At 42.0% G+C, this 27,770-nt stretch overlaps 2 protein-coding genes across 4 annotated transcripts in view; one reads left to right on the top strand and one right to left on the bottom strand.

The window, feature by feature from the left end:
- Positions 1-158: 158 nt before the first annotated feature.
- prg4a (proteoglycan 4a) lies at positions 159-17,637 on the top strand. Of its 3 annotated transcripts, none has more exons than XM_079649138.1 (12): positions 159-386; positions 1,692-1,808; positions 2,889-2,939; positions 7,856-7,915; positions 8,346-8,408; positions 8,992-9,105; positions 12,366-12,452; positions 13,029-13,168; positions 14,050-14,209; positions 15,405-15,503; positions 16,222-16,347; positions 16,960-17,637. In XM_079649138.1, exons 1-12 carry the CDS (start codon positions 317-319, stop codon positions 17,145-17,147), a joined length of 1,275 nt encoding a protein of 424 aa, XP_079505264.1. In that variant the 5' UTR covers positions 159-316; the 3' UTR covers positions 17,148-17,637. The 3 variants fall into 3 exon arrangements, with proteins under 3 accessions (XP_079505264.1, XP_079505265.1, XP_079505263.1); XM_079649137.1 differs by having other exon boundaries at positions 160-386; positions 2,889-3,002; XM_079649139.1 differs by lacking the exon at positions 2,889-2,939.
- LOC307019877 (nucleoprotein TPR-like) overlaps positions 17,349-27,770 on the bottom strand; it is a 94,118-nt gene continuing 83,696 nt past the window's right edge. Inside the window, exons 51-53 of the mRNA XM_079650980.1 lie at positions 27,625-27,722; positions 18,293-18,391; positions 17,349-17,506 (exon numbers count right to left, since the gene is read on the bottom strand). Coding sequence (XP_079507106.1) covers positions 17,451-17,506; positions 18,293-18,391; positions 27,625-27,722 — 253 coding nt within the window. The 3' untranslated portion in view covers positions 17,349-17,450. The remainder of the gene's footprint in view (positions 17,507-18,292; positions 18,392-27,624; positions 27,723-27,770) is intronic.

Here is a 27,770-nt window from a genome sequence, read left to right as displayed (position 1 = left end):
TGTGTGTGTGTGTGTGTGTGTGTGTGTGTGTGTGTGTGTGTGTGTGTGTGTGTGTGTGTGTGTGTGTGTGTGTGTGTGTGTGTGTGTTATGCTAATTTTAAGTGTCCTGCCTCATAGCTTCTGTCTCTTATATAAGAGCGACACACTGACAGGAGAGTAAAGACAGAAAGAGTGGACACAGTGCAGCTGCTGGACTCTCTCGCTCTCTCTCTCTCTCTCTCTCTCTCTCTCGCTCTCTCTCTCTCTCTCTCTCTCTCTCTCTCTGTCTCTCTCTCTCTGTGTATCGCAGTGTGTGTTTGCGCTCAGATTGAAGAGGATGGAAGCGTCCGTATGTTTCCTCCTGCTGCTCAGCCTCGCCCTCCAACCCTCTGATGCTGCTGGACCAGGTATGCACTCACACATTTATTAAACCCTTTAAATCTGCAATAACTCTAAACTACATTCAAACAAAAATCAAAGCCACAGCTAATGTTGTTTGAATGTACGTTATAATGCCTTTATTATAAAGAATATCTAGTCATATTTCTGACAACGCTCTTATATCCCTGATCTAAACAACTTGGTAATGCATTTTTCCTAGATATAAAATGTAGATGATGTTTTGATATCATCTGTTGCGTTTAAATGGGGCTAAAATGTGCAAAACTATAATGCATTGTTGATGTACTGAACATTCTCATAATGCACATATAATACCTTGTACTATTACAATATATGTGAATAATGCAGCTAAGCTGTGCTGACATTTAAAATGTAATGTTCCATCCCTAATAGGCTAACTATGATGTATTACAATACACTTAAAGCCATGATGGAAAGTAACTATACATTTAAGTATTATATTTAAATGAATTGTTTACATATTTGTACTTTACTGGATTATTTCCATTTAAAGCTTTATAATTCTACCGCTCTACATTTCAAGGCAAATATCATACTTTTGACTCCACTACCTTTATCGTAGCACTTATAGTTACTAGTTACTTTTTAAATAATACAAACACTTATGTTGTTGATATGATGATAATACAGTACTTTACTATTCATCTTCACAGTATTCCCAGCATCGAAATGTGGTCCACATTGACCAAGATACTGAAATGCTCTGTATAAAAAACAGGATCATTTAATAACCATAATAATAATAAATGTGAAAATATCCACTCTATTCACTGAAAAGTCATTTGACTTTTGATACTTAAAGTACATTTAGCAAATACTAAATATACTTTATATTATCCTGAAATGGGTAATTGTTAGTACTTTAAGAGTGAATCTCTTAAGTACATTTTGATGCCAATTATTTTCTACTTTTACTAAAGTAACATTTTGAACTCAGGACTGTTACAAAATGGAATATTTTAAGACCATAGTATATGTACTTTAACTAAAACACTGACTTTACGATACGTGAGGTGATGGTGCTATATAACACACGTATTAATGCCTTGTGAATGAATCTATTGCTGAAATACCACACACACACGTGCACGCTCACACATGCACACACACACATGCGCACACACATACACACACACATGCGCACACACACACGCACACACACACGCACGCACGCACGCACGCACGCACGCACGCACACACACACACACACACACACACACACACACACACACACACACACACACACACACACACACACACACACACACACACACACACCCTGTCTGCAGGCAGCTGTGTGGGCCGCTGTGGGGAGGTGTTCACCAGAGGCCAGCAGTGTACCTGTGACTTCAGCTGCCTCAGACACAACGAGTGCTGCCAGGACTTCCAGGCTGCCTGCACCACAGGTAACCATAGGCCTCATTTATACTGGGGACGTTGGGGACATGCCCACCACTTTTGGAGATGGCCAACTTTGTCCCCACCAGCATTAGGATCATTTGTTAAATATGTTCTGAAAATAGCGTGCACAAAGAATTGTACACTTTGAGAGGTTTATCTGCACAAGAGAACATGCACTATCTGGAGGAGTGTTCTCACTTTCTGGGGGTCTTTCTGGTGGTCAAGTGGTGCAGTTTGGACCTGAGACACGTTTAATATTAGTGATCATTGAATAGAGAATAGTGAAGCAATGGTTGCTCCCGCTTAGCAGCAGCATAGTTACTGCAATAGTTTTTAAAAATACTACTATAAGCATATGTATGTAATACAGTACATATGTTTGTATTGTTTGAAGGGACGCTAAATGCAGTTGTGTTTTTTTAAACCTGAAAAGAGTCCCCACCACTTTTCTAACAACATGGGTACAACACTCTACAGATAAACATATTCAACAGTAGATATAAGTAATTAATCTGTGCGATTTATTATGTGGTAAAATGTAAAGCAAAGATATAATATGTGAGTAGAACAGACCCAACAGGGTGTGAGACGTGCAGGGAAGGAGTGTCCATGATCCTGACTGTTAATCTTGCTTTAGTGCAGCACACTGACTCTAATATCATACATTCATCAAATGTTTGGGTGTTTGGAGCCCCTTTAGCTTGCTGTTTTTATTTTCTATAGAGCTTTTAAACCTATATCCTTTGCTGTTTTGATTTATAATAACTGTTTAACTGTTTATTTTCTATTACCTTTCAGCCACTGTTGTTTTAATTTAACAGAACATTTGATGTGCTTCAGTTTCAATGTTTTCTGCTAATCTGTATCTAATCAGGCTGCTACATTTGACAAAGAAACTTTACTGTTATGTCACATCACAGAACTAGACTCCTATATGTCCCTTGTAGTTGGTGGAGACCAAAATGAACCATATTCTGGAGCATCTTTAGGGCCTTATACCTGTCGGCTTTGTATGAAACGTGCCTGACGCAACCTCATCTCAGACAGTTGTTGATGATGTCTGCTGTTCTCTCTGCTGTCCTCAGATCAGTCCTGTCAGGGTCGCTGTGGGGAGACGTTCAGCCGCGGCCGGGTGTGTGAGTGTGATGCACAGTGCAGCCAGTATAGCACCTGTTGTCATGACTACCAGCTACACTGCGGTAATAACCAACAGCTACAGCTAAACCAGTACACACTGTGCCTTCTGCCACTTACTGTAGCAACACTTGCACAATGTAAAGGTCCCCTATTATAATATTTTCCAATAATTACATTACATTACATTACATTGCATTTAGCTGACGCTTTTATCCAAAGCGACTTACAATAAGTGCATTCGACCAGGAAGATACAACCTTTAAGAAAACAGAATCATATAAGTACATCAGGTTTCATAGAGCCAAACATTTCAAGTGCTACTCAACTGGCATTTAGAAAGCCAGCCCTTTATTAGTATATAAGTGCTTTGTTAGTAATTCTATCGCTCGAAGTGGAGTCTAAAGAGATGAGTTTTCAGTTTGCGTCGGAAGATGTGTAAGCTATCTGCTGTCCTGATTTCAATGGGGAGCTCATTCCACCATTTTGGAGCCAGGATAGCAAACCCACGTGTTTTTGCTGACGGGAACTTGGGTCCCCCTCGCAGTGCGGGTGCAGCGAGCTGTTTGGCTGACGCAGAGCGGAGTGCACGTGCTGGGGTGTACGGTTTAACCATGTCCTGGATGTAGGAAGGGCCAGATCCATTCACAGCATGGTACGCAAGTACCAGTGTCTTGAAGTGGATTCTAGCAGTTACTGGAAGCCAGTGAAGGGAGCGGAGGAGCGGTGTGGTGTGGGAGAATTTGGGAAGGTTGAAGACCAGACGAGCCGCTGCATTCTGGATGAGCTGCAGAGGTCGGATGGCACATGCAGGTAGACCAGCCAGGAGGGAGTTGCAGTAGTCTAGGCGTGAGATGACGAGAGCCTGGACCAGAATCTGCGCTGATGTCTGGGTCAGCTGGGGACGTATCCTCCTGATGTTGTAAAGCGTGTATCTGCAGCAGCGGGTTGTAACAGCGATGTTTGCAGTGAAGGACAATTTGTTATCTAGGACCACACCCAGATTCCTTGCAGTCTGAGTCGGGGAAACAACAGAGGTGCCGATGTTGATTGTTAGGTCAAGAGTGGGACAATCTTTTCCCGGAAGGAAGAGCAGTTCAGTCTTGTCAAGGTTGAGCTTGAGGTGATGAGCAGACATCCACCGAGAGATGTCTGCTAGGCAAGCAGAGATGCGTGCGACGACCTGGGTCTCTGAGCGGGGAAAGGACAGAATTAGTTGGGTGTCGTCAGCGTAGCAGTGGTATGAAAAACCATGCGGGCTAATGACAGACCCGAGCGAGTTTGTGTACAGGGAGAAGAGGAGGGGACCAAGAACCGAGCCCTGAGGGACCCCTGTAGTTAATTGACAAGGGTCGGACTCGGACCCTCTCCAAGTAACCCTGTAGGTGCGGTCGTTGAGGTATGAGGTGAGGAGGGAAAGTGCAGTGCCTGAAACTCCAAGTTCTTGGAGAGTGCGAAGGAGGATCCGATGGTTCACTGTGTCGAATGCAGCAGACAGGTCCAGAAGGATGATGACAGAGGAGAGGGAGGCTGCTTTAGCAGTGTGCAGTTCATCAGAGACAGCAAGGAGAGCAGTTTCTGTTGAGTGACCTGCCTTGAAACCAGACTGGTGCGGATCCAGAAGGTTGTTCTGATGGAGATAACAGGAGAGTTGTTTAAAGACAGCGCGTTCAAGTGTTTTAGACAGGAACGGGAGGAGAGAGACGGGCCTGTAGTTAATAACATCAGACGGATTGAGAGTGGGTTTCTTAAGGAGAGGGTTTACTCTTGCCTCCTTGAGACTGTTTGGAAAGTGACCAGAAGTTAGAGAAGTGTTGATGAAATGGGTGAGAAATGGTAGAATATCAGGAGCGATAGTCTGAAGGAGGTTTGAGGGGATAGGGTCCAGAGAACAGGTGGTAGGACGGGCAGAGGTAACGAGGGTAAGAACCTCACTTGGAGAGAGAGGGGAGAAGGAGGTCAGTGTGTGGGTGAAGGGAGGGTCTGGTGACCCAGCGGTGAGTAAAGGTGAGTCAGAAAAGGAAGAGCGAATATCATCAACCTTTTTTTCAAAGTGGTTAACAAAGTCGCTTGACAGAAGGGAGGAGGGGGGAGGTGCTTTGGGAGGGTCCAAGAGGGTGGAGAAGATAGAAAATAGTTTTTTGGGATTGGAATAGGAAGATTGGATCTTATCTTGAAAGAAAGTGCTTTTTGCCTGAGAGATGGAAGCAGAGAAAGAGGAGAGGAGAGCCTGATAGGTTAGGAGGTCGTCATGGTGTTTGGATTTCCACCATTTCCGCTCTGCTGCCCGAAGGATGGTTCTATTAGCACGCAGTGCGTCATTTAGCCAGGGAGCAGGAGGGGACTGACGAGCCGGCCGCGATGTGAGAGGACAGAGAGAGTCCAGAGAGGATGAGAGAGTAGAGAGGAGAGTTTTTGCAGCAGCGTTTGGAGGCAGGAGTTGGAACGAGTCAGAGGAAGGGAGGGCTGAGAGCACCGATGAGGCAAAGGTAGAGGGGGAGAGGGAACGGAGGTTACGGCGGACAGGAGCAGAGTTAGAAGAGATTAGGTTGTTATGTTTGGAAAGGGGTAGAGAGAATGAAATGAAGGATGTGTGGAGCGGGTTTACAGAGAGGTTAGAAGTAGAGCAGTTCCTTGAGAATATGAGATCAAGGACATTGCCAGCTTTATGAGTTGGTGGGGATGGAGACAGTGAGAAAGCAAAGGTGGTTAACAGAGATGTTAGTTCAGATATCTTCCCTGTCTGGAGGTTGAAATCTCCGAGAAGTACAGCGGGAGGGCCAGTTTCAGGGATGTGTGAGAGGAGATTATCTAACTCCTCCAAGAAGTCCCCCAAGGCGCCTGGTGGACGGTAGAGAACAACAATGGTTAATTGTATAGGATGGGTTACTGTGACGGCATGGAATTCAAAGGTGGAAGGAGTGAAATTAGGTAGCTTGAAGAGGGAAAAGCTCCATTTGGGAGAGAGCAGGAGACCAGTGCCACCTCCTCTGCCAGAGGGTCTGGGTGTATGGGAGAAGGAATATGCTGTGGAGAGAGCTGCTGGGGTGGATGTGTTGGATGGAGTGATCCAGGTCTCCGTGAGAGCAAGGAAATCCAGAGACTGCAGGGAAGCGTAGCCAGAGATGAAGTCAGCCTTAGGGACAGCTGACTGGCAGTTCCACAGGCCCCCTGAAACGAGATGTTGGATCTCAGTGGAGCATGTGGGATAGACGAGAGCAGGCCGGTGAAATCGATTAGGAGAAACACGGGGCCAGTGATAATTGCGAGAAGACACATGAACAGGAATGCAGAAAATACACATGATTATAGCATGAGGGGCTAGAGAACCCAAGAGAATTGAATAAAACTAAATAACACCAGCGATACTTGGCGCAATCAGAGTAGGATTTGCCTCCTCTTTGCCTCCCACGTGACTCCCACAGGACTCTTAATGTCTTTGTCAGTCTTACTCCCACAGGACTCTTAATGTCTTTGTCAGTCTTCGTCTGGCTGACGCTGAAGCTGACGCTCCAGGAAAACGCAACCTAAGATGGATACCTGATTGCTCAGTTCTCACAGCTTTGGGGGCACGCCGCTGTAATTAGTTAACTATTTTCTGCTGATGGGCGACAGCAGAGTCTTCCAACCTCTTGGAATGCACACTTGAGGGGCGTGACTCACTGAGACCTGAGTTACAGCTGCTGGACTAGAGCAGATCTGAGATTTTAAAATCTCTCAGAAATCGCCGTTTTAGCTACAATAACTACAGAACAATTATACAGAGTAGAATAAATGAAACAGAGAAGTCTATTTAAACAAGAATATAACTTACAGTGATTGCTGAGTCAGTATCGATAGTATCCTCACCGAGTCTGGATGCACACTCAGTTATTCTGATTTGAAATGCGCTATTTAAAATGTTTTTCGGCTGGGAGGCGTTATGCACTTCACGCAATCAGCAGAGTCTTCCAACCTCTTGGAATGCACACTTGAGGGGCGTGACTCACTGAGACCTGAGTTACAGCTGCTGGACTAGAGCAGATCTGAGATTTTAAAATCTCTCAGAAATCGCCGTTTTAGCTACAATAACTACAGAACAATTATACAGAGTAGAATAAATGAAACAGAGAAGTCTATTTAAACAAGAATATAACTTACAGTGATTGCTGAGTCAGTATCGATAGTATCCTCACCGAGTCTGGATGCACACTCAGTTATTCTGATTTGAAATGCGCTATTTAAAATGTTTTTCGGCTGGGAGGCGTTATGCACTTCACGCAATCAGCAGAGTCTTCCAACCTCTTGGAATGCACACTTGAGGGGCGTGACTCACTGAGACCTGAGTTACAGCTGCTGGACTAGAGCAGATCTGTATTACAGGTCTCAGATATATACAGAACCTGTCTCTGATTGGCTGAAACACTAAACAGATCACTGCAGCATCCCATAATCCAGCCCTGTTCCAAAAGTGCTGATTATGTGTCTGTAACTTTAAATGCTAATGTGCTGCTGCTGGCCACGCCCCTCTGAGAGGTGATTGGTTTAAAAAACATAATGGGGCTCTAGGTGATTCAGGTGGTAAGGTGTGTGTGTGTGTGTGAGGGGGGGGGGGGTTGGGGGGGTTACCTTGGTTGGTGATTGGCTAATCGTTGCAAACCCAAAAAAACTTTGTGACATCACAAAGTGACCAACTTCTGATCAGCTCATTTTCAGACTGGTTTTATAAAGATGGATCAGGACAAAAAGAGAGGGGCTCTTTGTTCCTGAAACGTTCTGAGTCTCTTAACACAGAGGGGACACATATGTATGTAGAAGAGACATGAGAAAGTAGATTTTGGATAGTGACCTTCAACTCATATTGAAGCTTTATGAAGATTGGATGGTAAATGGACAAGCATCCTGATCTGGGTGCTTTTATCCGTCCGTCCTCTCTCAGATGTCGGTGTCTCAGGCTCTCTCTCCAGGACGGCACAGCCTCTGAGAGCTGCTGCGACAGGTCAGTATCAACAACACCTCACTGCCAGCAGAACAGATTTCACAGTGTCACTAACCAGATCTAATACTGTGTACTGAATTAGGTAACCAAACAAATCCCCATCTGGGCCAAGCTAGCTCATGTTTACTATCAATCCACACAAAGCTGTGAGATGAACAAAATAAACCTCAATTGAGAGAATTAATCTATAGAATCTTTGGAATATGTATTTATGAATGGCTCAGCAGAGGCACAAGGAAACAGGAGGGGACTCATAAATGCAGTGAATATTTGTGTGCGCATAAATGCAGGTACTGAGATGCAAGACAAAAAGTCACATATTTTTAATATATTGAAGTTTAGACGTGAAATATGTTGCAGACTTGACTCTTCCTTTTTCTCACCATAAAACTGATATGTTTCCCTTCTTCATTGGTTGTCTCCTCTTCAGGAAATCGGAGACCAGGTAGGGGGTGGGGAGACTCCAACAGTGAGAGTGAGGAATGGTACTCAGGTGAGGTTGTTCTAATTCTTATTCATTCAAAAAGAAGGAACAAAAACCTTAACTGTGTCCAAAAAAGCATTCATTAAATACAGAAAATACACAAAGCTTTTGCGAATGACTCTGGATGCAGAAACTGCCCATGAAGAAGACTGGAGGGGTTGTTTTTTCAAATGTTGAATCAACTTTCTCAGACAATTTGCATCACCAAAACAACATACTAGCTAAGTTGGGTAGTGCATTGCCAAATACAAAGCCATACTCTTAGTAAACAAATCCATTTTGATTTCAAGACTTCAGGGGAATGGTCTTTAGGAAAATACACATATTATTGTTTTGCAGGGAGTTGGATGAGAAGCTCAGTACCATGAAGAAAATATAAATCTAGGCCGCTTAGCTTAGCCTAAAGACTGGAAATGGGGTCAACAGATCAACAGTCAACAGTCAATAGATCACCTAAAAGTAAATTCAGACACAACACACACAAGTTTTTTTATAACCAAACCTGTGGATGTGTAAGTCAGTTCTGAATCATGTATTGCAATGATTGATGTTGTTATCTTATGCCAATTTGTATTCTTATGTTTTGATGTAGCGAGGGGCCCCTGCTCCCGGTACCCCAGGGGTCAGTGTCCGGAGTCCATCAGACAGCTGACTGCCAGCTCCTCTGGCCGAGCTCCTGCTGCACCGACCAATCAACCACAACAGGGTTTGGAATATTTATTTCAAAAATAATATCTTAATCAAGCCCTTTTTTTAGGTTCATATCAGTATGTAGTGTCTCTACTTTAAAGAGTCCTCTTCTGCTGATGTTCAGGTGTATATCAGTATGTAGTGTCTCTACTTTAAAGAGTCCTCTCCTGCTGATGTTCAGGTGTATATCAGTATGTAGTGATTCTACTTTAAAGAGTCCTCTCTTGCTGATGTTCAGGTGTATATCAGTATGTAGTGTCTCTACTTTAAAGAGTCCTCTCCTGCTGATGTTCAGGTGTATATCAGTATGTAGTGTCTCTACTTTAAAGAGTCCTCTCCTGCTGATGTTCAGGTGTATATCAGTATGTAGTGTCTCTACTTTAAAGATTGGTCAACCGCTTACAGATGTCCCGCCCCTTAGCCTATCACGTACAGTGTGTTGGAGCGCTAGCCAATAGTAGCGTGAGTATTACAAAGTGATGCCACTATGTTCAGGAAGTAAACAAAGGAGTCCAATGTAGGCGTTTCAGGCAGGGGGGGGGAGAGAAACTCCCTCTGGAGTAGGGATGTGCATCACCATCACTGAGGCCGATGCCATGTGCATCTCGATACGTTGCCAACGATACGATACATTAACGATATATTTGAAGCACTGGGCGATACGATACGATTCACCCAAGCAGCAAACTCTGGGGAAGAGCCGGGACGCTAATACGGAAGTGCTTCAAACTGCAGTTCATCTAGTGGCCAGTAGGAGCAGTCTGCAGAAGGGAGAAATTTCCATAGACCCCCATGTTAAAATGCCCAACTTTACAGCAGAAATAAACATGTTTACATCGTGGTTCAAAAAACCATATTCTCTGTATAGTTAGATCCCCCCTTCATGAATATGGATTGGGGGGGTTAATTTTTTCTAAACTCATCTGTTTAATTAATATTAAGCCTTAAAGCTTTCGCATAAATTAGGTTGTGGTCACTTTGATGGAAATGTACATGCTTCACTGTCAGCTAACAGCAACTTGTCCACTCTGCTAGGCTACAACCATAGAGGCTACAACGTTAGTTAGTTGTAGTTACTGTACTTGACCCTTTAGCTTTAGCCGTGATCGTGGTGATTGTGCCTTTTCGGGAATATTGTTACAAATACCAGACAATTAAAATGTTGTGCTGTGCGCTTGAATGTACTAACAGAACTTCCAAGAAGTCTAAAATGATAATATTATACATGTCCCGTTCACAGGTGTTTGTGTGCTTGGTAGCTTAGCTTGATACTTATTAGCCAGCTAAGGACGTAACCCTTTATACATACATATACATTTTAATTTATGATTCAGCCTTGGGTAAGACTTTTATAGTCTATGGCTATGACGCCCATAATGCTAAACGGGAGCAAATGTTAATAGGGGACCCAATTATCCCAGTGGTGGCCGCCGGAGCTAACGGAGCCGCAGGGGGCTAGCTCCAGCCGGCGTCCCGGAGCTAGCCCACTGCGGCTCCGTTAGGTCCGGGAGGTGGAGTCCGTCTTTTCTTAACGTGTGAATGACAAGCATTAAGAATAACAAAATATAGCTAATTCTCTTACAGATTGTCTCATTTGATTATGAATGTAACGTTTATATAGGGGAACTACACTGTTAGCAGTAACTTGGTATGCATGTATTTCATGTTAGCTTAGCTTCTTAGCCTGAGCTAGCTCTGTTTACTTCCAGTTCGGAGGCAGCAGGTCCCGCCTCGGCTCAGCCTCTTTGCCCTTATTTGGAGCAGGCGGGATTAGACTCTGACTCTGACGTCCCTGTCAAACCTTTCGTGGCCGACTCCGCCTACTAAGGTTATGGCTAGAAAGGATCCGTCTTGTGTAAATATGACGTCACGTTCTCGTTGTAACTCTCGTTGGAGCGGCTCGGAAACACATCTACAGCAGTAACATGATGCAACATACACATTAATGCAGCAGGATAATAGTAAAACACTGAAAGAGAACATTTTATTGCACCAGGAGCTATCTTGGGACTTTTACTGCAACAACGTTGACTTGACTGTGAATAAAAAATAAACCATAGTGTTGGTGATCTACAGTGTTGTCATTCTTCTTTGGACAGCAAGAACACCCTATTTCAACAATTACACTCCCTGTCATTGACATAATTAATAGATAGTTTAGCTTCTCACCATCATTTGCTGTGGCCCACTGATGTTAACGATCGTAACTGAAAGGCTGCCTGCCAAACGTAAACATTCAGCCACGTGACTTGCAAACTCTCGCGAGAGTTTTACACAAGACGGATCCTTTCTAGCCATAACCGCCTACTAAGGGCTTCTCGGCAACTCTGCAGAATCCTATGGGTGACGTCACGGACACTACGTCTATTTATATATACAGTCTATGGATTCACCCCTGTTGCGATACAGTTCGATACGATTTGATTCAACATTATGCGATTCGGGGTGATACGATGCGTTTCAACATAATGATACAATTCAATATGTTATGACAGAGGATTTTGTTTTATTCCTTATATTAAGCAAATCATACATTAACAAAAAAGTGCTTCACATATTTGGTTCTCTCTACTAATACTGTGCATCGCATCATGCTGTTTCTTTTTTACCTTAAAAAAAAAAACACTTGGACCTTTCACAAACTGGCCTTTTCAAAAGTGTAGTAGTGTTCTCTGTCTCCACAGTACAGTTCAATGTTATAACACCTCACAGTTAAACAATTTAAGGATGCATTGCCCATGATTAACAATGTGCAAATAACAACTACCATAGTGCCATGCCCATACAGCTGCTGCCTGATGTGCTTAACACTCATCCATAGGCTAACTCACCAGTGAGCAGAAAGCTGTGGGTTCTATATGAACAATGAAGAATACAAATAACCTTTCACAAACAGGTATTTCATAACTGCTTACAGTGAGGAAGACATTTAAACTATTATTGGCAATCTAGGCTGCTGTAAACTAAACACCACTCTCTCTGACAGAACACCTCACAGTGATTTCACTCATAGTCTAACTTTCAGGTTTCTCTTTTCAGACGCAGACCCCACGACATACTAGCCTAATTGTGTACTTTAAAGTGGCACGGCATCGTTTACAATTAGCGAGCGATTTTTGTTAAGTTGTCCGTCTTTCTTGATGTGTGTGTGTGTGTGTGTGTGTGTGTGTGTGTGTGTGTGTGTGTGTGTGTGTGTGTGTGTGTGTGTGTGTGTGTGTGTGTGTGTGTGTGTGTGTGTGTGTGTGTGTGTGTGTGTGTGTGTGTGTGTGTGTGCAGGACTCCTTGCTGAAGGGACCCTCTGCAGTGATTCTCCCATCGATGGACTGACAGCTCTCAGCAATGGGACCGTTCTGATATTCAAAGGTCAGAATCAGAGTGTGTGTTGTCCAGCGGTCTTTGAGGATACGCGTTAGAATGTGTTGAAATGTTTCGACATAAATTCAAATGTTTGACGTAACTCAAGCTTAAAATGATTTTCTGCAAACACTGGAAAGAAATACCGGTATATGAAATCAGTGTTTGCATACAGCTTAGTTTGTGTGAGATCTCAGGAGAATATAACTAAGTATACTAACTGAAGTACTGAATTACAATAATGAGCCAATTGTTCTTGAGTATTCTTTTCATGCCACTTAATAATTTTTACTTTACCACAACTATTTGATATTTGTTTATAATAATAATTTAATTTGCAATTAAGATTTCAGCATATAGACACACACGTTTATAAAATATGATAAAGAATAAAAACTAGGTGAATTCATCTGGACAATTGAGGATTCATTATTTTTGTTTTTTTGGGTACGTTTTAGTTTGATACTTTATCAACATTCTTCTTATTACTTACTTTTTCTTAAGTGACATACAATGCAGGGTTTGACGTGCAACAAGCACCATGTGACCATTAAAGAGGGTTTTGTGTGTGTTTGTGTGTCTCAGGTGAGCTGCTGTGGTCAGTGGACCCCGTCAGTCGCTCAGTGGGGGGTCCTCAGAGGATCTCACACACTCTGGGTGTGTCCTCTCCCATCAACACAGTGTTCACACGCTGCAACTGCCACGCACACACCTACATCATCAAGGTACAGTATGACATGTGAAATCTGATACTGCAACTAACACTGACATTAATATAAACTTTACATAAAGTAAAGGATTTATGATGCTTAAAACTTACAGTTATTAAATCATATCAGAGTTTCTAAACTATATTCTGGACTTTTTGCCCACTTTGTCTCAAACTTTTACAAACTATTTATTTTTCTACATGTTCACAGAGCTGAACACAATGGAAGTTGGAGAACACATTTACAGTAGCATCTTATTCAAATTCTACTACTTTAAAAAATAAAAAATGGTTATGTTTTCCAAGTCTAAAGGGGAGCCATATAATTGTTGATATATATATATATATATCTTTTTCCATACTGAACAGACTGTATATGATAATGCCGAGACGGGTTACAGTAATATGAACCATGTCTTTACAATGCAAGACCCCTTCAGAGAGCTCCATGAGAGATGGAGGGGGTCTCTGGGACTCTGCAGCCCCTCCTCACTGATGTTATAGAGCTCCGGGGGTCTGCTGGGCCTCGGCTCAACATTAAATACAAATTATAAGGCTGTCATGTACTGCTTATTCAAAGAAAAGATGGACACCAAACAAAAATAACTATTCCAACTAACCATTGGCATCGTGTGTGTGATTGTCTGGAAAGTTAAACGCACTATGGTCACTAACCAAAGCATCGTGAACATGACTGATGATTCTAAAACACAGACACGGCACCTGGTCGTCTGTGATTGGGCTAAATTCAGACCTTCTTAAATGGACAATGAAAAATGTTGACCTCTGCACCTTAAACAACTCTGTTCTTTTGTGTTGATGGTATTTATGTAGGTTTTATGTGATATGATCTGTGTATAATGTAAGTGGTGTTGTGTATGTGACTTCCCCCTGCAGGGGGATCAGTTCTGGCGTCTGGATGGGAACATGGTGATGGAGCCAGGTTACCCCCGACCTCTGACCTCTGAGTTCCCCGGGCTGACAGGAAGTATCCGCGCTGCGCTGGCAGTCCCCGCCTCCAGGAGCTCACCGGAGAGTGTGTACTTCTTTAAGAGCGGTGAGGAGTGTACACTCGCACGCACGCACACACGCGCGCACACACACACACACACACACACACACACACACACACACACACACACACACACACACACACACACGCGTGTGCACACACACACACACACACACACACACACACACACACACACACACACACACACACACACACACACACAGACACGAAAGACGGACAACTTAACAAAAATCGTGTCTGTACGCACTATCATTTCAGTTACACTGAAAAATGAAACGTTGACTTTTTTATGTGAAATCTGTTAACATAATACATTTAATTAAAGTCAACGCATCAGTTTTTCAGCTACAGTTAACATTGTACTTTTACTCCAATACATTTCTAAGGCAAATATTGTACTTATTCTCCACAAAATTCATTTGATCAATTTGTCGTTTTAGATTACTCATACAACATTTAAATGTATCAAAACATGTTACATTGAAGTTAATTATATATATTAGTCTGAAATTCTGTGGAATACATACTTTTAGTTTAATGCTATTATTCTTATAATGTAATTTGCATCACTGCACCCTGTTTGCAAGGGCTGGTTTGCCTTCACTAACTGTACGGAGGCTCAGTCACTGGTACATGTTCATCTACAAAGCCATGTTGGATAAACTACCTTCTTACATCTGCTCTCTGATCTCTCGGTGAATTGAAAGTAGCTATAGCCTGAGATCTCATGATGTGGTTTTATTAAATGTGCCAAGTGCTAGGACTGACTTAGGGAAAAAAGCTTTTAGATGCGCAGCTCCTCTAACTTGGAACAGTCTGCAAAAGGAATGGAATCTGAGCAATTTGGTTCCACTAAATGTTTTTAGAGCACGGATAGATGCTATGCAGTCGGAAACTGTTGGAACCTGTAAATGTCACTAGCTATGTAAACTGTAGTCGCTGTAAATATGCTGTATGATGTCCTTTTTGTTTTTCTGTTTTATATGTATTCATGTGGAACCTACTTGCAGCAGGTCACCCTTGAAAAAGAGATCAGTGATCTCAATGGGATTCACCTGCATAAATAAAGGTTTGAAATGAAAATGTAACAGGTGATCTGTGTGCTGTGGTGTGGCTTCCTGCACAAAGCAAGGATCTGTCCTTTCCTCCTGTAGAGATAAACTCACGTCATAAAAACAGTTTGTTTTCTGAATGAGTCCCTCTCCCTGTCTGCCTGCAGGAGACATCATGCAGAGGTTCAGTTTCCCAGCAGGCGGTACGCCCTCCTGCAGCAACACCCCAAGCACCCCCCCGAAGACACGCTTCACTCGCCAGGATGGTCAGTATCCAACATAAGTGTTCCTTCAAAAGGCTATAAAAAAAAAATCAATCCAGGATGAATTCTGCTTAAATGTAAATCTACTGATGAGGCGCCAACCGATGTAACTAAGTACATTTACTCAAGTATGTTAAAACCACTACAGTTCAAATAATAATAATAATCAATACAATAATAATAAACCTTATTTATATAGCACCTTTCAAAGAGTTACAAAGCATTTACATATAAACCAGAACAGCTTCACACACAGAAAGGGATTCAGCTTCAGTTACTTTGCATAAAAACTAATTGCCAGCTATAAACATTTAATTCGTTTTGTAATTAACGAATAAAATATATTTTACAAAATGAGACTGAGTTTTTTTTAATTAATTTTTTTGAGATTTTCTGCATTAAATGGTTTTTTGTTTGATGCCACAACTATGAGTTTTACTTTTTTTTTTTTTACTTTTATTAAAGCAACATTTCCAATGCCGAAGCTTTTACTTTTATTAGAATATTATAACAATTTGATAGTAATTATTTTAGCTAAGTAATCTGAATATTCCTTCTACCACTGCCACAAACCAACTTCCTATAGTCTCTCATAACTCAGTGATTAGCAGTCTGCAATAAGTATTAAAATCCTTTCATAAAAATTTGATCGGGCTGGTCCCTCAAATGACAGTCAGAGTGGGCCTGCATTAAATGATGATCTTCTTATTTCTCTCATCAGGTCTTCTGGGGGCAGAGGTCAACATCAGAGTGTCTCTGAATGGGTTCCCTTCTCCAGTCACCTCCGCCCTGTCCCAGCCCCGCCCTCAGAGGGGGGGGCTGTTCGAGCACTACGTCTTCTCTGGACGTAAGAACCCGCCTGTTACATACTCACTATTCTCACTAAAGCAGAGAGAGAAATAGTTGACCATCCCCAGGGCATCTTGGGTTTTGTGACAGCTCCATTTTAGAATAATATAAAAGATGAATGAAAACTACCACACTGTTGACTATGTGGTGTTTTAAAGCAGTTTTAAACACCAGTATTGATAGAAATGTCTCTGAGGCTGATCCTGTATGTGCTGAGGTCAGTAGCCTACTGCACTAAAGTACAGTTTGAAAGCCTACTTGTATTTTACTTCAGTTTTTTCTTCTCATGCCACATTCTACTTCTTCACCTTTAATTTTCAAAAACCAAGGGATCTTTGGATTAGTCTTGGAGAAAATAGTTCAATATGAGCTCTACCCCAAATAACTATAAGAGTTAAACCCTTCTTTTCACAAGTAATAATAATATAACATGAAATGATATACCAGGAGACATGTTCCTGCTTGGAGTCAGTTCTTCTTCCCGATATATTTGACATAATGGTCACAAACTCTTAACTATTTCCATGCTGGACCTTTCCATCTGTGACAGCTCTGACTCGTCCAGTGTGTGAGGTGGTTTTAATAATAATAATCCTCTCTCTCTCTGCAGCTCTCTTCTTCAGCGTCCACATCTCAGGTGACCTGCTGGTGCTAACCACACCTCCCCCCCCCGCAGCCCCGGCCCCCCCGCCAATCCTCAGCCCTGTTGTGTACAGCGACTTCGCCAACATGGCCACTCAGAATGCTAACACGCCCCCCCCAGCTAACTCCATCAGGGTGTGGCTGCGCTGTCCCTAATGTCCTGCTCTGGTATTATAACCACAATATTTTCAAAGCACTAAATGTATCATGTATTATTATTGTAGTACATTCATATCATGATTTCAATTCCCAGAAGTGGTAACTATAATGTTCTAATGTAACTAATATTCCTTACAAATTTGAATAGCTGCGTCATTCTTTAAAACGTTCCACTGATTACAAACAACACATCACTGCTCATCATTATTCAGCTTTATTATTACACTTTTATTAACAGTCTACAGAGCAACATGAAGATACTAACAAAATAATCAAGAATAAACACGACTGGACTCATCATCAGGCCAAGCCCCCTCTGCCCATGGCCCCTCCCCTTCCTCCTCGAAAGAAAGTGCCTGAAAACAAATGTGAGGAGAAAGCATTAGAAACAACGACAGAGATTCCATGTGATCATATCTTTTTGTGATCTATCCCCATGTTTATGCTGCTCTCTGCTTATTGCACTTTAATAAACAGCTTTATCATTCCCCAGAGTGACTGCAGGTTATTTTGAACATGTTCCACATCAGGTCTTAACAGAGTGCTCAAGGGATGACGAATTTTGGAGTTAGCATCGCAATGGCTCCCTCAACAAGAAGCCGAGGGATTCTTCTAAAGAATTTATAATATTGCATAAATTAGGATTTTTGGCAAAAAAACGTTTTATTTTTTCATATTTTGTTCAGCAATATAATGTCCACACATTAATAACACTTCATGATTTTGAAAGTATAAAGTCAATCAACAGAAATAAAAAAGAATCATTACGTTATAACAAACCACATGACCTTACATCTCCACCACTAAGATAAAAGTGGCTAATATTCAGCGTGATGATGCTTAGTAGTCTAATTTAGACACTTAGCAACCGTCTTTTATAGGACACAAAGAAGCTTCTGATATTCACCAGCGTGTATTTACTGACATATTCTATGCAGTAAAACAAAACATGAAAATCTCTTCAGCTTGTGTTAACAGACATTATTCAAAGGCTTCTAACCAAAAACACATTAAAAAAACTGTTGACTTGAAGACGAGAGAGCGGGAGGTGCTGAAATACTGACTCATTTCTGGGGTTAGGACTCATTCCTGCACAACTACATCATCTCTCTGACACTGAAAGGACAGTTGTATGTGGTCACCTCTGCGGCTGAGCAGCGTGCGCGCCTCCATCCTCCCCCCCCTGGTTCCTCTGCTCATCACACCACTTGCTGTGCGCCGCTGAGCTGCACTGCTGGTGTCTGAGGAGGGAGAGGAGCAGACTGTCAGGGACAACACATCAGGACAAACACTAAACATAACCAAAGATTAACATCTGTCATATGAACTAGGACAAACAGATTCAGCTGAAACAAATGTCACCGTCAGTCATTCTGAGTGTGGATCGGTTGAGATGATCAGAAGCTGCCGATTTTTCAATGTTTCGACATTCGATTTAAAAACCTAAACAGATTGATCTGGTTGTCCAGCTGTCCAGATAAGCATCCCCTTGTGTACAAATTGATGTTGAAATATATGTTAAAATATCGTTTTGAATGAAGTATTGCTGAGCTGCAGTCTACAAATTCTTTACTACAGACTTAATAAGTCCCTGAGCAAGGCACCGTTCCCTACACTGCTCCCTGGTCGCCGTTCATAATGGCAGCCCACTGCTCCTAACACTAGGATGGGTCAAAAGCAGAGAAACCATTTTGTTACTGTACTACGTAATGACAATAAAAGTGAAAAACAAAACAAAAAACCAACTAGTTTCTTTGATACAGTTTCTCATATTTATTTATTGTTCAATGAAAAATCATCAATCCCTCCAATATTGTGAATAACTCCTAGAATGAAAGGGCTGTTGCCAGTAGCTTTTATAAATTGTCTTCTAAAAACCTAGTTATCAGCAGTGTTGGGACTAACTGGTTACTGTAACGCCATTATTTTTGGCAGTAACTAGTAGTCTAAAGCATTATTTTTTAAATTCAGTAACTCAGTTACCGTTACTACATGGTGCGTTACTCCGTTGTTATTTTTTTTATATAGTCTCGGCTCCCAGATGTTGGTGAGGGGCGCCAATAGCGAGGCGAACAGAGATGAGAACTGTACTTAAGTACAGTACTTGAGTAAATGTACTTAGATACTTCCTGTGTCACATGCGGAGACGCGCTGTGGGCGTGTTTGTGTTTACTAACAAGACTATCATGGCGGCAGCGGAGCTCAAGTCGAGTTTCTCCGCCTGGAGATATTCTCACTATTTCACTTTTGTCGAGCACAAAGAAAAGAACGTTTTAGTTAAATGTAAGTTGTGTCTTGGCGGGTTGAAGATCCTATCTACTGCCCAAAACAGCAATTAAAATCTGTTGAAACATCTGCAGAAATAACTTGCTGGGACGAAGCTAGTAGCTAAGACCACAGACCCAGACTCATCCGACGCCACTCCACCTCCACCTAAGCAACAGCGGCTGGATTTTAACCGAGGGACTGCTAGCCAGGGAAAAGTTGATAAAGCCATTGCACGGTATGTTGTAGAACACATGCAGGCTATTTCTACTATTTCTATTGCTATTTCTTGATCAATAGATTGTATTATTTTCCAATGCAATAACAGTCCTGAAATGAAGGCTATAAGGGCATTAATGGGAACCCTTTTTGGTGTAAGTAATCAGTAAAGCAACCGAGTTACTTTTGAAATGAAGAAACTAGTAATGGTAACTAGTTACTGGTTTTCAGTAACTAGCGTAAAACTGGTTATCAGACACGTTATTTTTTTCAGATTTCAAATCCATGACAACTGAAACTATTTAGAGGGGGTGTTAATGGTCATTATAAAACGGAAGTCAATTCGAAAGTCAAATCAAGCAATCTGATTGGTTCTTAGCCCTGATATAATGAGCGTATATCACAGGTAGAATTGTAGTTTTCACAAGTCAGTATCCCTCCGCGTCTGAGAAAAGCTACAACCGTTACAACTGTAACATTACGTCCGTTACAAAACTAACTAACTAACAAAGCTTAAGATGGAAATATGTAAGGGATAATGTGCAGCAAGGACTTATTGACCGTTGTTAAGGACGCTCAAATCTGCAGAAAGAAGTCCGGTCGATTTAACTGTATACAGTTGGGATGAAAAGCAAACTGCCTGCAGTTTGGGACAAACTGGGACAAGAAAAACAGCAGAGAAGTAACGGGGTAGAAACCCTCCTTTTTGCGCAACGGTCCAGACATAGACATCAAACGGCAAAACATATTCAGTGTGCAGTTCCTTTGGCATTAGAGCAGGGATATCTAGATACTTTCCAAGGTTTGACATAATTAATTGTGCTACTTTTAAAGCAAGCAGCGATGTTTTCAAATCTGTAATCAAAAAGGTCCGCAAAAATGCTATCGAAGCAGTTCCTGCCGTTGCTACGTAGTTCAAACAGTAACAACGGACTATTTTTGATCTGCCTGTCGGGTGTTCTTTTACCCATAATGACCGCCTCGCTGCACATTATCCCTTATGCTGCGTTCACACCGGACGCAATGCGATGTTTGGGGGCGGCGCTATTACATGCTATTACGCTATTCAATGCAGAGATGCGGACAGACGCAAATTCGCTCCGACGGCGAGCATGAAGCGGTGGACGCAGCACGAATCACGCGATTGAACGGTGCCGCGTCAAACGCGAGAGTTCAATTTTTTCAAGTTATTCATGTGACGCGTTCTCGCGGAAGCCAATCAGCGGTGAGGATCTCAGCCTGCCGTTACTGACGTTCAACTAGAAAACATCAGCCATTAGCTGTTAGCAGTTAGCACACAGAGCTCATAGCTCCTCATATCTGTTCAGAAACTAGACAAAAGTTAAACACGTACAAACCACAGACTGTCTGTGTCATGGCAAATACAGTCTGTGTGAACGCAGCATTAGACTAGAGCGATGCGATAGGAGCGATTAGAGCGAAGTGAATATTCGCATCGCGTCCGGTGTGAACACAGCATTACTTAACTTCGACCTCCGGGGTGGCCTTACTATGGAGGAGTGGATTGAGCAGTGCCTATCTCCAGAAAAAAATGCCCCTAAACGACGACATGCAGAGCTACGTGAAGAGCAGGTAGACCAACTGGAAAAGTACCACCATTCAAAAGCTTTCTGATGCGGGTCTTGAAACAAAGCAGAGAAATTATGACCGTTAGTGGCCACTAGGGGTGCAACAACTAATCGACTTAATCGATTACCAAATTAGTTGCCAACTAATTCAGTCGTCGATTTGTTGGTGACGTCATCACGTGTGTTTTACGTGCCGTTAAGCTCCAACGTTATTGGTCTTTTTATCGGTACTGGAGACATTTAAAAAATATATGTCATGTATTATTGCTACAAAAACATTATATCGCAGTCTTAGTGTCGCCAACTCGTTTCTAATATGCAAAAAGACAGCAAAAATGCGTCTATGATGTATTTTCGATCAGACGAGATCTCTTTCCCCGGTCTGTGTGCGAGGGGGCGGGGCAGTTTACACACACGCGGCTGCTACATGCAGCAACACATGGAGGAGATGGCAGAGAGAAGCGCTCCAAGGTGTGGTTAAACTTTACCCGTCTCGATGTGGACAAGGCTCGTTGCCAAAAGTGCAATAAGAGTTTAGCATGTAATGGCGGTAACACGAGCAATTTGTCCAAACATTTAGCAAAAGTGCACCACATTCAGACGGAGAAATGCACCGCGTTCGACTGTCTTTCTAGTTGCTCTGTAGCCCCGTTCACGAGTAACTTTTCCACATCAGGTGTGTATGCTAGCAGCAACACAGAGAGTTAACTCAATTATACAAACATGGGTTAATGATTAGAGGTAACAGGTATTTATTTTGTTAAAGTTTCAGCTATTCCGTTTACAGTTCTGTCATCAGATTATTTAATACGATTTGTTAAAAACACTGTTGTTTCTTTTGATGTGAAATGTTATTTATTTTATTTAAATAAAAAGCAATGTTAGTTTTGTAAACAATTTGTTTAGTTAATTGAATAATATATGTATTTTTGGATCAAGTATTCATCTTTATTGTCTTCATTGTTAGTTTCCACATGCCTAAAACAACCTCAAGCTATAATCTAAAAGTTTTTGGCTAAATAAGAGCGTTTGAGAAATTGTGCAGGGCATAATAGTCCGAATAGTCGATTAATCGTTTAATTAATCGATAGATTAATCGATTATCAAATTAGTCTTTTGTTGCAGCCCTAGTGGCCACAGGTGCGAAAGCTCTCTCTAGAGCAGTGGTCACCAACCAGTCGATCGCGATCGACCGGTCGATCGCGAGTGTGGTGCGGGTAGATCGCGGACCGTTAACAAAAAAAGTAACAAAAGAAAGAAAAATAAAATAAAAGTAATAATGTTTGGAAAATATGTTTTTAGATGTAAACATATCATCCACCACCCCGTTAGCAGGTGCCACTTGATTGACGTATATTTGAGACACCTCAATAATATAATACATTAACCGTGCTTTATGTGAACCTCATCATGACACAAGAGAGAACGGCAGGACTGCAATTTCCCGTGTTCAGTGAATGCAACAGAGGCAAGTCACCAGACCAATCAGAGAGTTGCATGGAAATACATGTGTGCTTGTGTCATTCAAGCTCGGCTCTCTCTGTGTGTGTGTGTGTGTGTGTGTGTGTGTGTGTGTGTAGGGGGGGTGTGTGTGTGTGTGTGTGTGTGTGTGTGTGTGGCAATAGCGCATTTAGTGTGATAGAGAGAGAGGGCGAGAGGGAGAGAGAGGGACCGGTGCTAGCGGGGACCGTGATGTTAGCATCTGGTTAGCTAGCTGCACTAACGGACATAAGGAGCTGTTTCCACAACAAGCTGGAGGAGTTTTCCCCTGTCAGACTGAGGGGCTCAGGTGAGCTAAAGGACTCTGAGTGTTTAGATTAGAACGGTTTTGTCACAAATTATTCAAAAGATTATTTCCGTGGTACACCTTCATATGATCATTATAGTTATACAAACAATAAGAGAATAAATGAAAAACAGGTATGAAATACTATATGGCAGTAAAACAAGAATACAGTTTAAAAAGGGAATGATTTGTAAAATATCCATAAAGAAAAAGAAAATCTGTTTACAGTTCTGTCTCATATGGGTGCTGAGAGATGAATCCATAGATCTCTTCATGTTGCTCTCAAAGTGCACCAGATTGATGCTTTCATCTTCAAAAACAAATCTTCCCGGGGGAGCATCCCCCCAGGCCCCCCTGGAGGAGGTGAGGACCTAGGGGAGGTGAGGTCCGCCCCCCACCCGGTCATAGCACTTTACCCCTGCCTATATGCTGTGAGCTGATTATGGAGCCTTCATTGTAACAGTAATTCAGATGCAATTAGCCTCTATAAAAGGCCTCAAATTGGAAGCACTGTCTGGGCCGTCTTTTTCACTCAATTCTGCAATAGGTAGATCTCGCCTTTCACCTAGGCCGAGGTCGGTGATCTTGGGCTTAAAAAGGTTGGTGACCACTGCTCTAGAGCTACTGGAAGCCGAATCTCGGGGACCGGAGAAAGTGGAGCAATATTCTCGCCACGCCAAGCAACAGCCTCCTAGAACAACCTCAACCTATACAAGTAACCATGTAAGCCAGGGATGGGCAACTTTGATGGTGGTGGGGGCCACATCATTGATGCCACCAGGGGGCCGCAGATTCACTTGGAACACACACACACAAAAATGCCATGTATTGTATGTAATTATTAACAAATATACTAAGTCTGACATCTTCATTGACATTTTACAATCAAAGGGAACATCCCCAAAAAATGGGAACATCCTCTAATAAGCTCACTAAACAAATATCAGTTCACAGAAATGTTATTTCATTTTTACAAGTGGCATGTTTGTATTGAAAAGTTTATTAAACAGTGGAATAAAACTATTTTAAACTATTGGAAAGCACGTGTCGTGGCTTCCTTCCTTGTATTTCCATCAAGCCACTAGACGCCTTAAACAAACAGTCCTAACTCGTTTCTTTCCTTAAATGACTCACAGTTTGAAGTGTTGCTTGGCCTCCGATGGTTTAGAAGATGTTGCGATGTGTTTGCTCAAAATAACATAACAAACATTTGCACATGCAACAAAGAATATAGGCCTTTACAATATTCAAAAGAAATAGGCAAAACAACAAAACAACTTAGGTATTCTTTCTGTCTTGATAATGCTTAAAGATGGGTATTTCTCTGGATGGGAGTAATGTTAAGCGTTGCTCCTTCATTAGCATTTCAGTGATTTTGTTTTGTCGCTGCATTACTTGAATAAAGTCATTGCTTTCTGTCCGAGAGCTTTGTCTGACTTGGATGGAGTGATGCTGCTGTGCGGATGCTGCCGTCCTTGTTGTGGGCCCTGGTTGTAATACTTGAACATGTCCACTAGGGGCTGCATGACTTGAGTTCATTGAATTGAAGTCTATGAAACTCTTTTTATTATCCTTCTCCACAGGTTTTCCTTGGTTCTCTTCATCCTGGAAATCATCATTTTCATCTGGCTGACCAGTGTCATACTGCTCCTCCCCCACACGAGGGTCAGGATCGGAGTCATCATACTCAGAAGCTTCCAATGTTTTAATTTTGGCTGTTGCAGCATCAATATCAGTTTGAAGCCCAAGCTTTTCCATTTTAGCTCTGATACTGGCTTTCATTGCTTCCAGGTCAGCTTCTTGTTTTTCAAGTGAGTGTTTCTGTGATAAGGCAGCAGCGCGTGATATGAGCGCAGCTCTCTCTGCATCTGCCTTTCTTCTTACTGATGAAGCTGTTGAAGATGTATTGCTGCCACTAGAACTTTTACCTTTTTTGCTTATCATGCCCACTGATATTGCTTTATGTGGACTTGACATATGTGCAGTATATGAACCATGGTCAGAAGGAGGCACATGCTCAAAGGAGGCAGCTCTAGCTAACCATTTCTTCATCACATCTTGAAACTCATTGAAATATGCAATTTTTGGGAGATACCAGTCAACATGATCACTTTCTTGTTCTTGCTCCGACAGCATTTCTTGCACTGAGTAATGTGAGTTTGAAAACTCTTTGGAGAGTATTTGAAAAACCCCACGACAACCTTGCATCTCAATGATATTCCCATAATCAATCATGAGTGAATCAATCTCATTTTTTTTCCTTGAGACTTGACCCAATTTCGTTCTCCTTTTTTTAATTAACTGCGCCAGCTTATCTTCCAAAGCCTTTTCTGTAGGTCTTATTGTTCTTTTTGGTCTGACGTCAGCATTTTCCACAGGCACTTCACGTTCATTCCCGTTTAGGTCCATAGAAATGTCATTTGTTTCCACATTTTCCTTTTTAGCCAATTTTATGCTTTATTGTCATTAAACATCCACTTGTAAACAGCTGTCCTTATTTTAATGTTGCGCTTTGTTAGTGTGCGGCTTGGATCCGCGGCAGTGAGCCAGATAGACAAAATTATTAAAGCGCTTTTCAAGATGCGCTCCTTGAGTTACGTTCCACACTTTATTCATAAGCGAATTTATTCCACTTCCAGCATTTAGACTGTACTGTATTGCAACATCCACAACATGTGGCACAAGCCTTTTTCCACAGAAATCCACGTTGTCACAATCCAGAAAGTCAATGCGGTCCTTCCTTGTTCACTATGAAGTCCGTGATTTGTAAACTCACGATTCACATCTGCTCGTATCCATTCATTTCCAAGAGTATTTAATTCATTATAATAATATGGTGGCAACCATTTAATTTCACACGGATTTGTCCGTCACGAGAGTTTTTAACAATGTCGTGGCTTCCTTCCTTGTATTTCCATCAAGCCACTAGACGGCTTAAACAGAAAGTTCTAACTCGTTTCTTTCCTTAAATTACTCACAGTTTGAAGTGTTGCTTGGCCTCCGATGGTTTAGAAGATGTTGCGATGTGTTTGCTCAAAATAACAAACATTTGCACATGCAACAAAGAATATAGGCCTTTACAATATTCAAAAGAAATAGGCAAAACAACAAAACAACTTAGGTATTCTTTCTGTCTTGATAATGCTTATAACTTAAAGGGTACTTGTACGGTAAGAGTACGGTACATTACGGTAAGATAAGTACGTTTAAAAACTGTTCCTCGACGGCGTCTCTCAACAGGTTGCCCATCACTGTGGCTTTAGCACCGGCGCCGTGGGAATTGTAGTCCTTTTATAGTGCGTTGACTACAGACGTCACAATTAGGTGGCCTTTCTTATCAAATCAAAAATACTGGCTCGAACAGCACGGAAAATGTGTGTGTATTGAGATTAACCATTAAGATGAAAAACATGAAGTCATGAACACTAACCCAGACATTAGTTGTCTAACTTGAACCTAAAACAATTGTAGCCAGTCTCTGCATTCCCCTTATTCCACAATAAGGGGAATGTCAACACAGACACCTGTCAGCCCGCAATCTGCTGTTCGTCAGCACCACTCCCCCTCACTCCCGCTGAAATTATGAATGAAAAGCGTAGTAATCAGATAACACGGCAGGGTCCGTGACAGTTTGTTTCATCTGATTTCAAATAAACAAAGTCTTGGTTTTAAGAATATTAAACTTGTTTCGCCAAATTCAGATGATAAATACAACTTTTAAGCTTGTAAAGGTATTACAAGAGGCAACTTAACGTCACAGCAGGCACAACAACAGCCGGTGTTTCTTGTGAGGGTTTCCCCGGGAAACAAACACAATACACACAAATGCGTCACAGATTATTTCGCGGTATTTGAAATCATCTACGCAGCTTGCGACGTAACTAGGAGTCTAGTGGACGGTATCACTACTACAAGTAAAACTAATTAAAAAAATATATATTTTTAATTAATTACGTTGTTTAAAAATTAATCTGAGGGCCGCAAAATGAGGAGGTGGGGGCCCCATGCGGCCCGCGGGCCGCCATTTGCCCATCCCTGATGTAAGCCATGCTACTGATGCTGGACAGTTTTTCAGTGGCTGCACAATAAACGGCAACATACAAATGAATGTGAATAAATAACCAAATAATGGATCAACGCTCTCTGTCTAATATGTTCGCTAGCTGTTAGTGTTGTTGCATAGCAACCACCTCGCACTATGTTTTGTGCAGAAGGCAACGGAGGGACTATTTTATTTTGAACAACATTATTTACTAATAAAAACTATTTAAATTAGAGTGTGTATTTTTCTTTCACATTGCCACACTTGGTAACCGTTTTAGAAAAGCAATAGCTCACTTCAGGCCGTGGTATATGCTCATTATATCACAGTTAAGGGCCGTGGTTCGGCCCGACGCGAAGCGAACCACGGCCCTTAACTGTGATATAATGATCATATACCACGGCCTGTCGTGAGCTATGACCAAAACATACACTGACCGTTAATGTGGAAGCTGTTAGCATGTGTAAATGCAGCCTTTTGACAGTAGTCACAGCAGTTCTGTTAACATCCCAGAAAACCTTAGTTGGGTTCACAATGAAGAGTTAATGCTGGTCAGTAGACAGAGTACAGTACCAGGCTCCTGGCTGGTAGAGGGCAGTGAAGCATCATCACTCTGCTGACCTGCTGACTCCAGGTCTGTCTGGCTGTCCAGAGAAGATTCAATACCAGCACTGCAAAACACAAACACTGAACTCAGACACAAACACTCCATCCAAATC

The sequence above is a fragment of the Notothenia rossii genome (assembly GCF_949606895.1).
Source record: "Notothenia rossii genome assembly, chromosome: 9".
NCBI lineage: Eukaryota > Metazoa > Chordata > Actinopteri > Perciformes > Nototheniidae > Notothenia > Notothenia rossii.
This window is presented reverse-complemented; position numbering and strand designations above follow the sequence as displayed.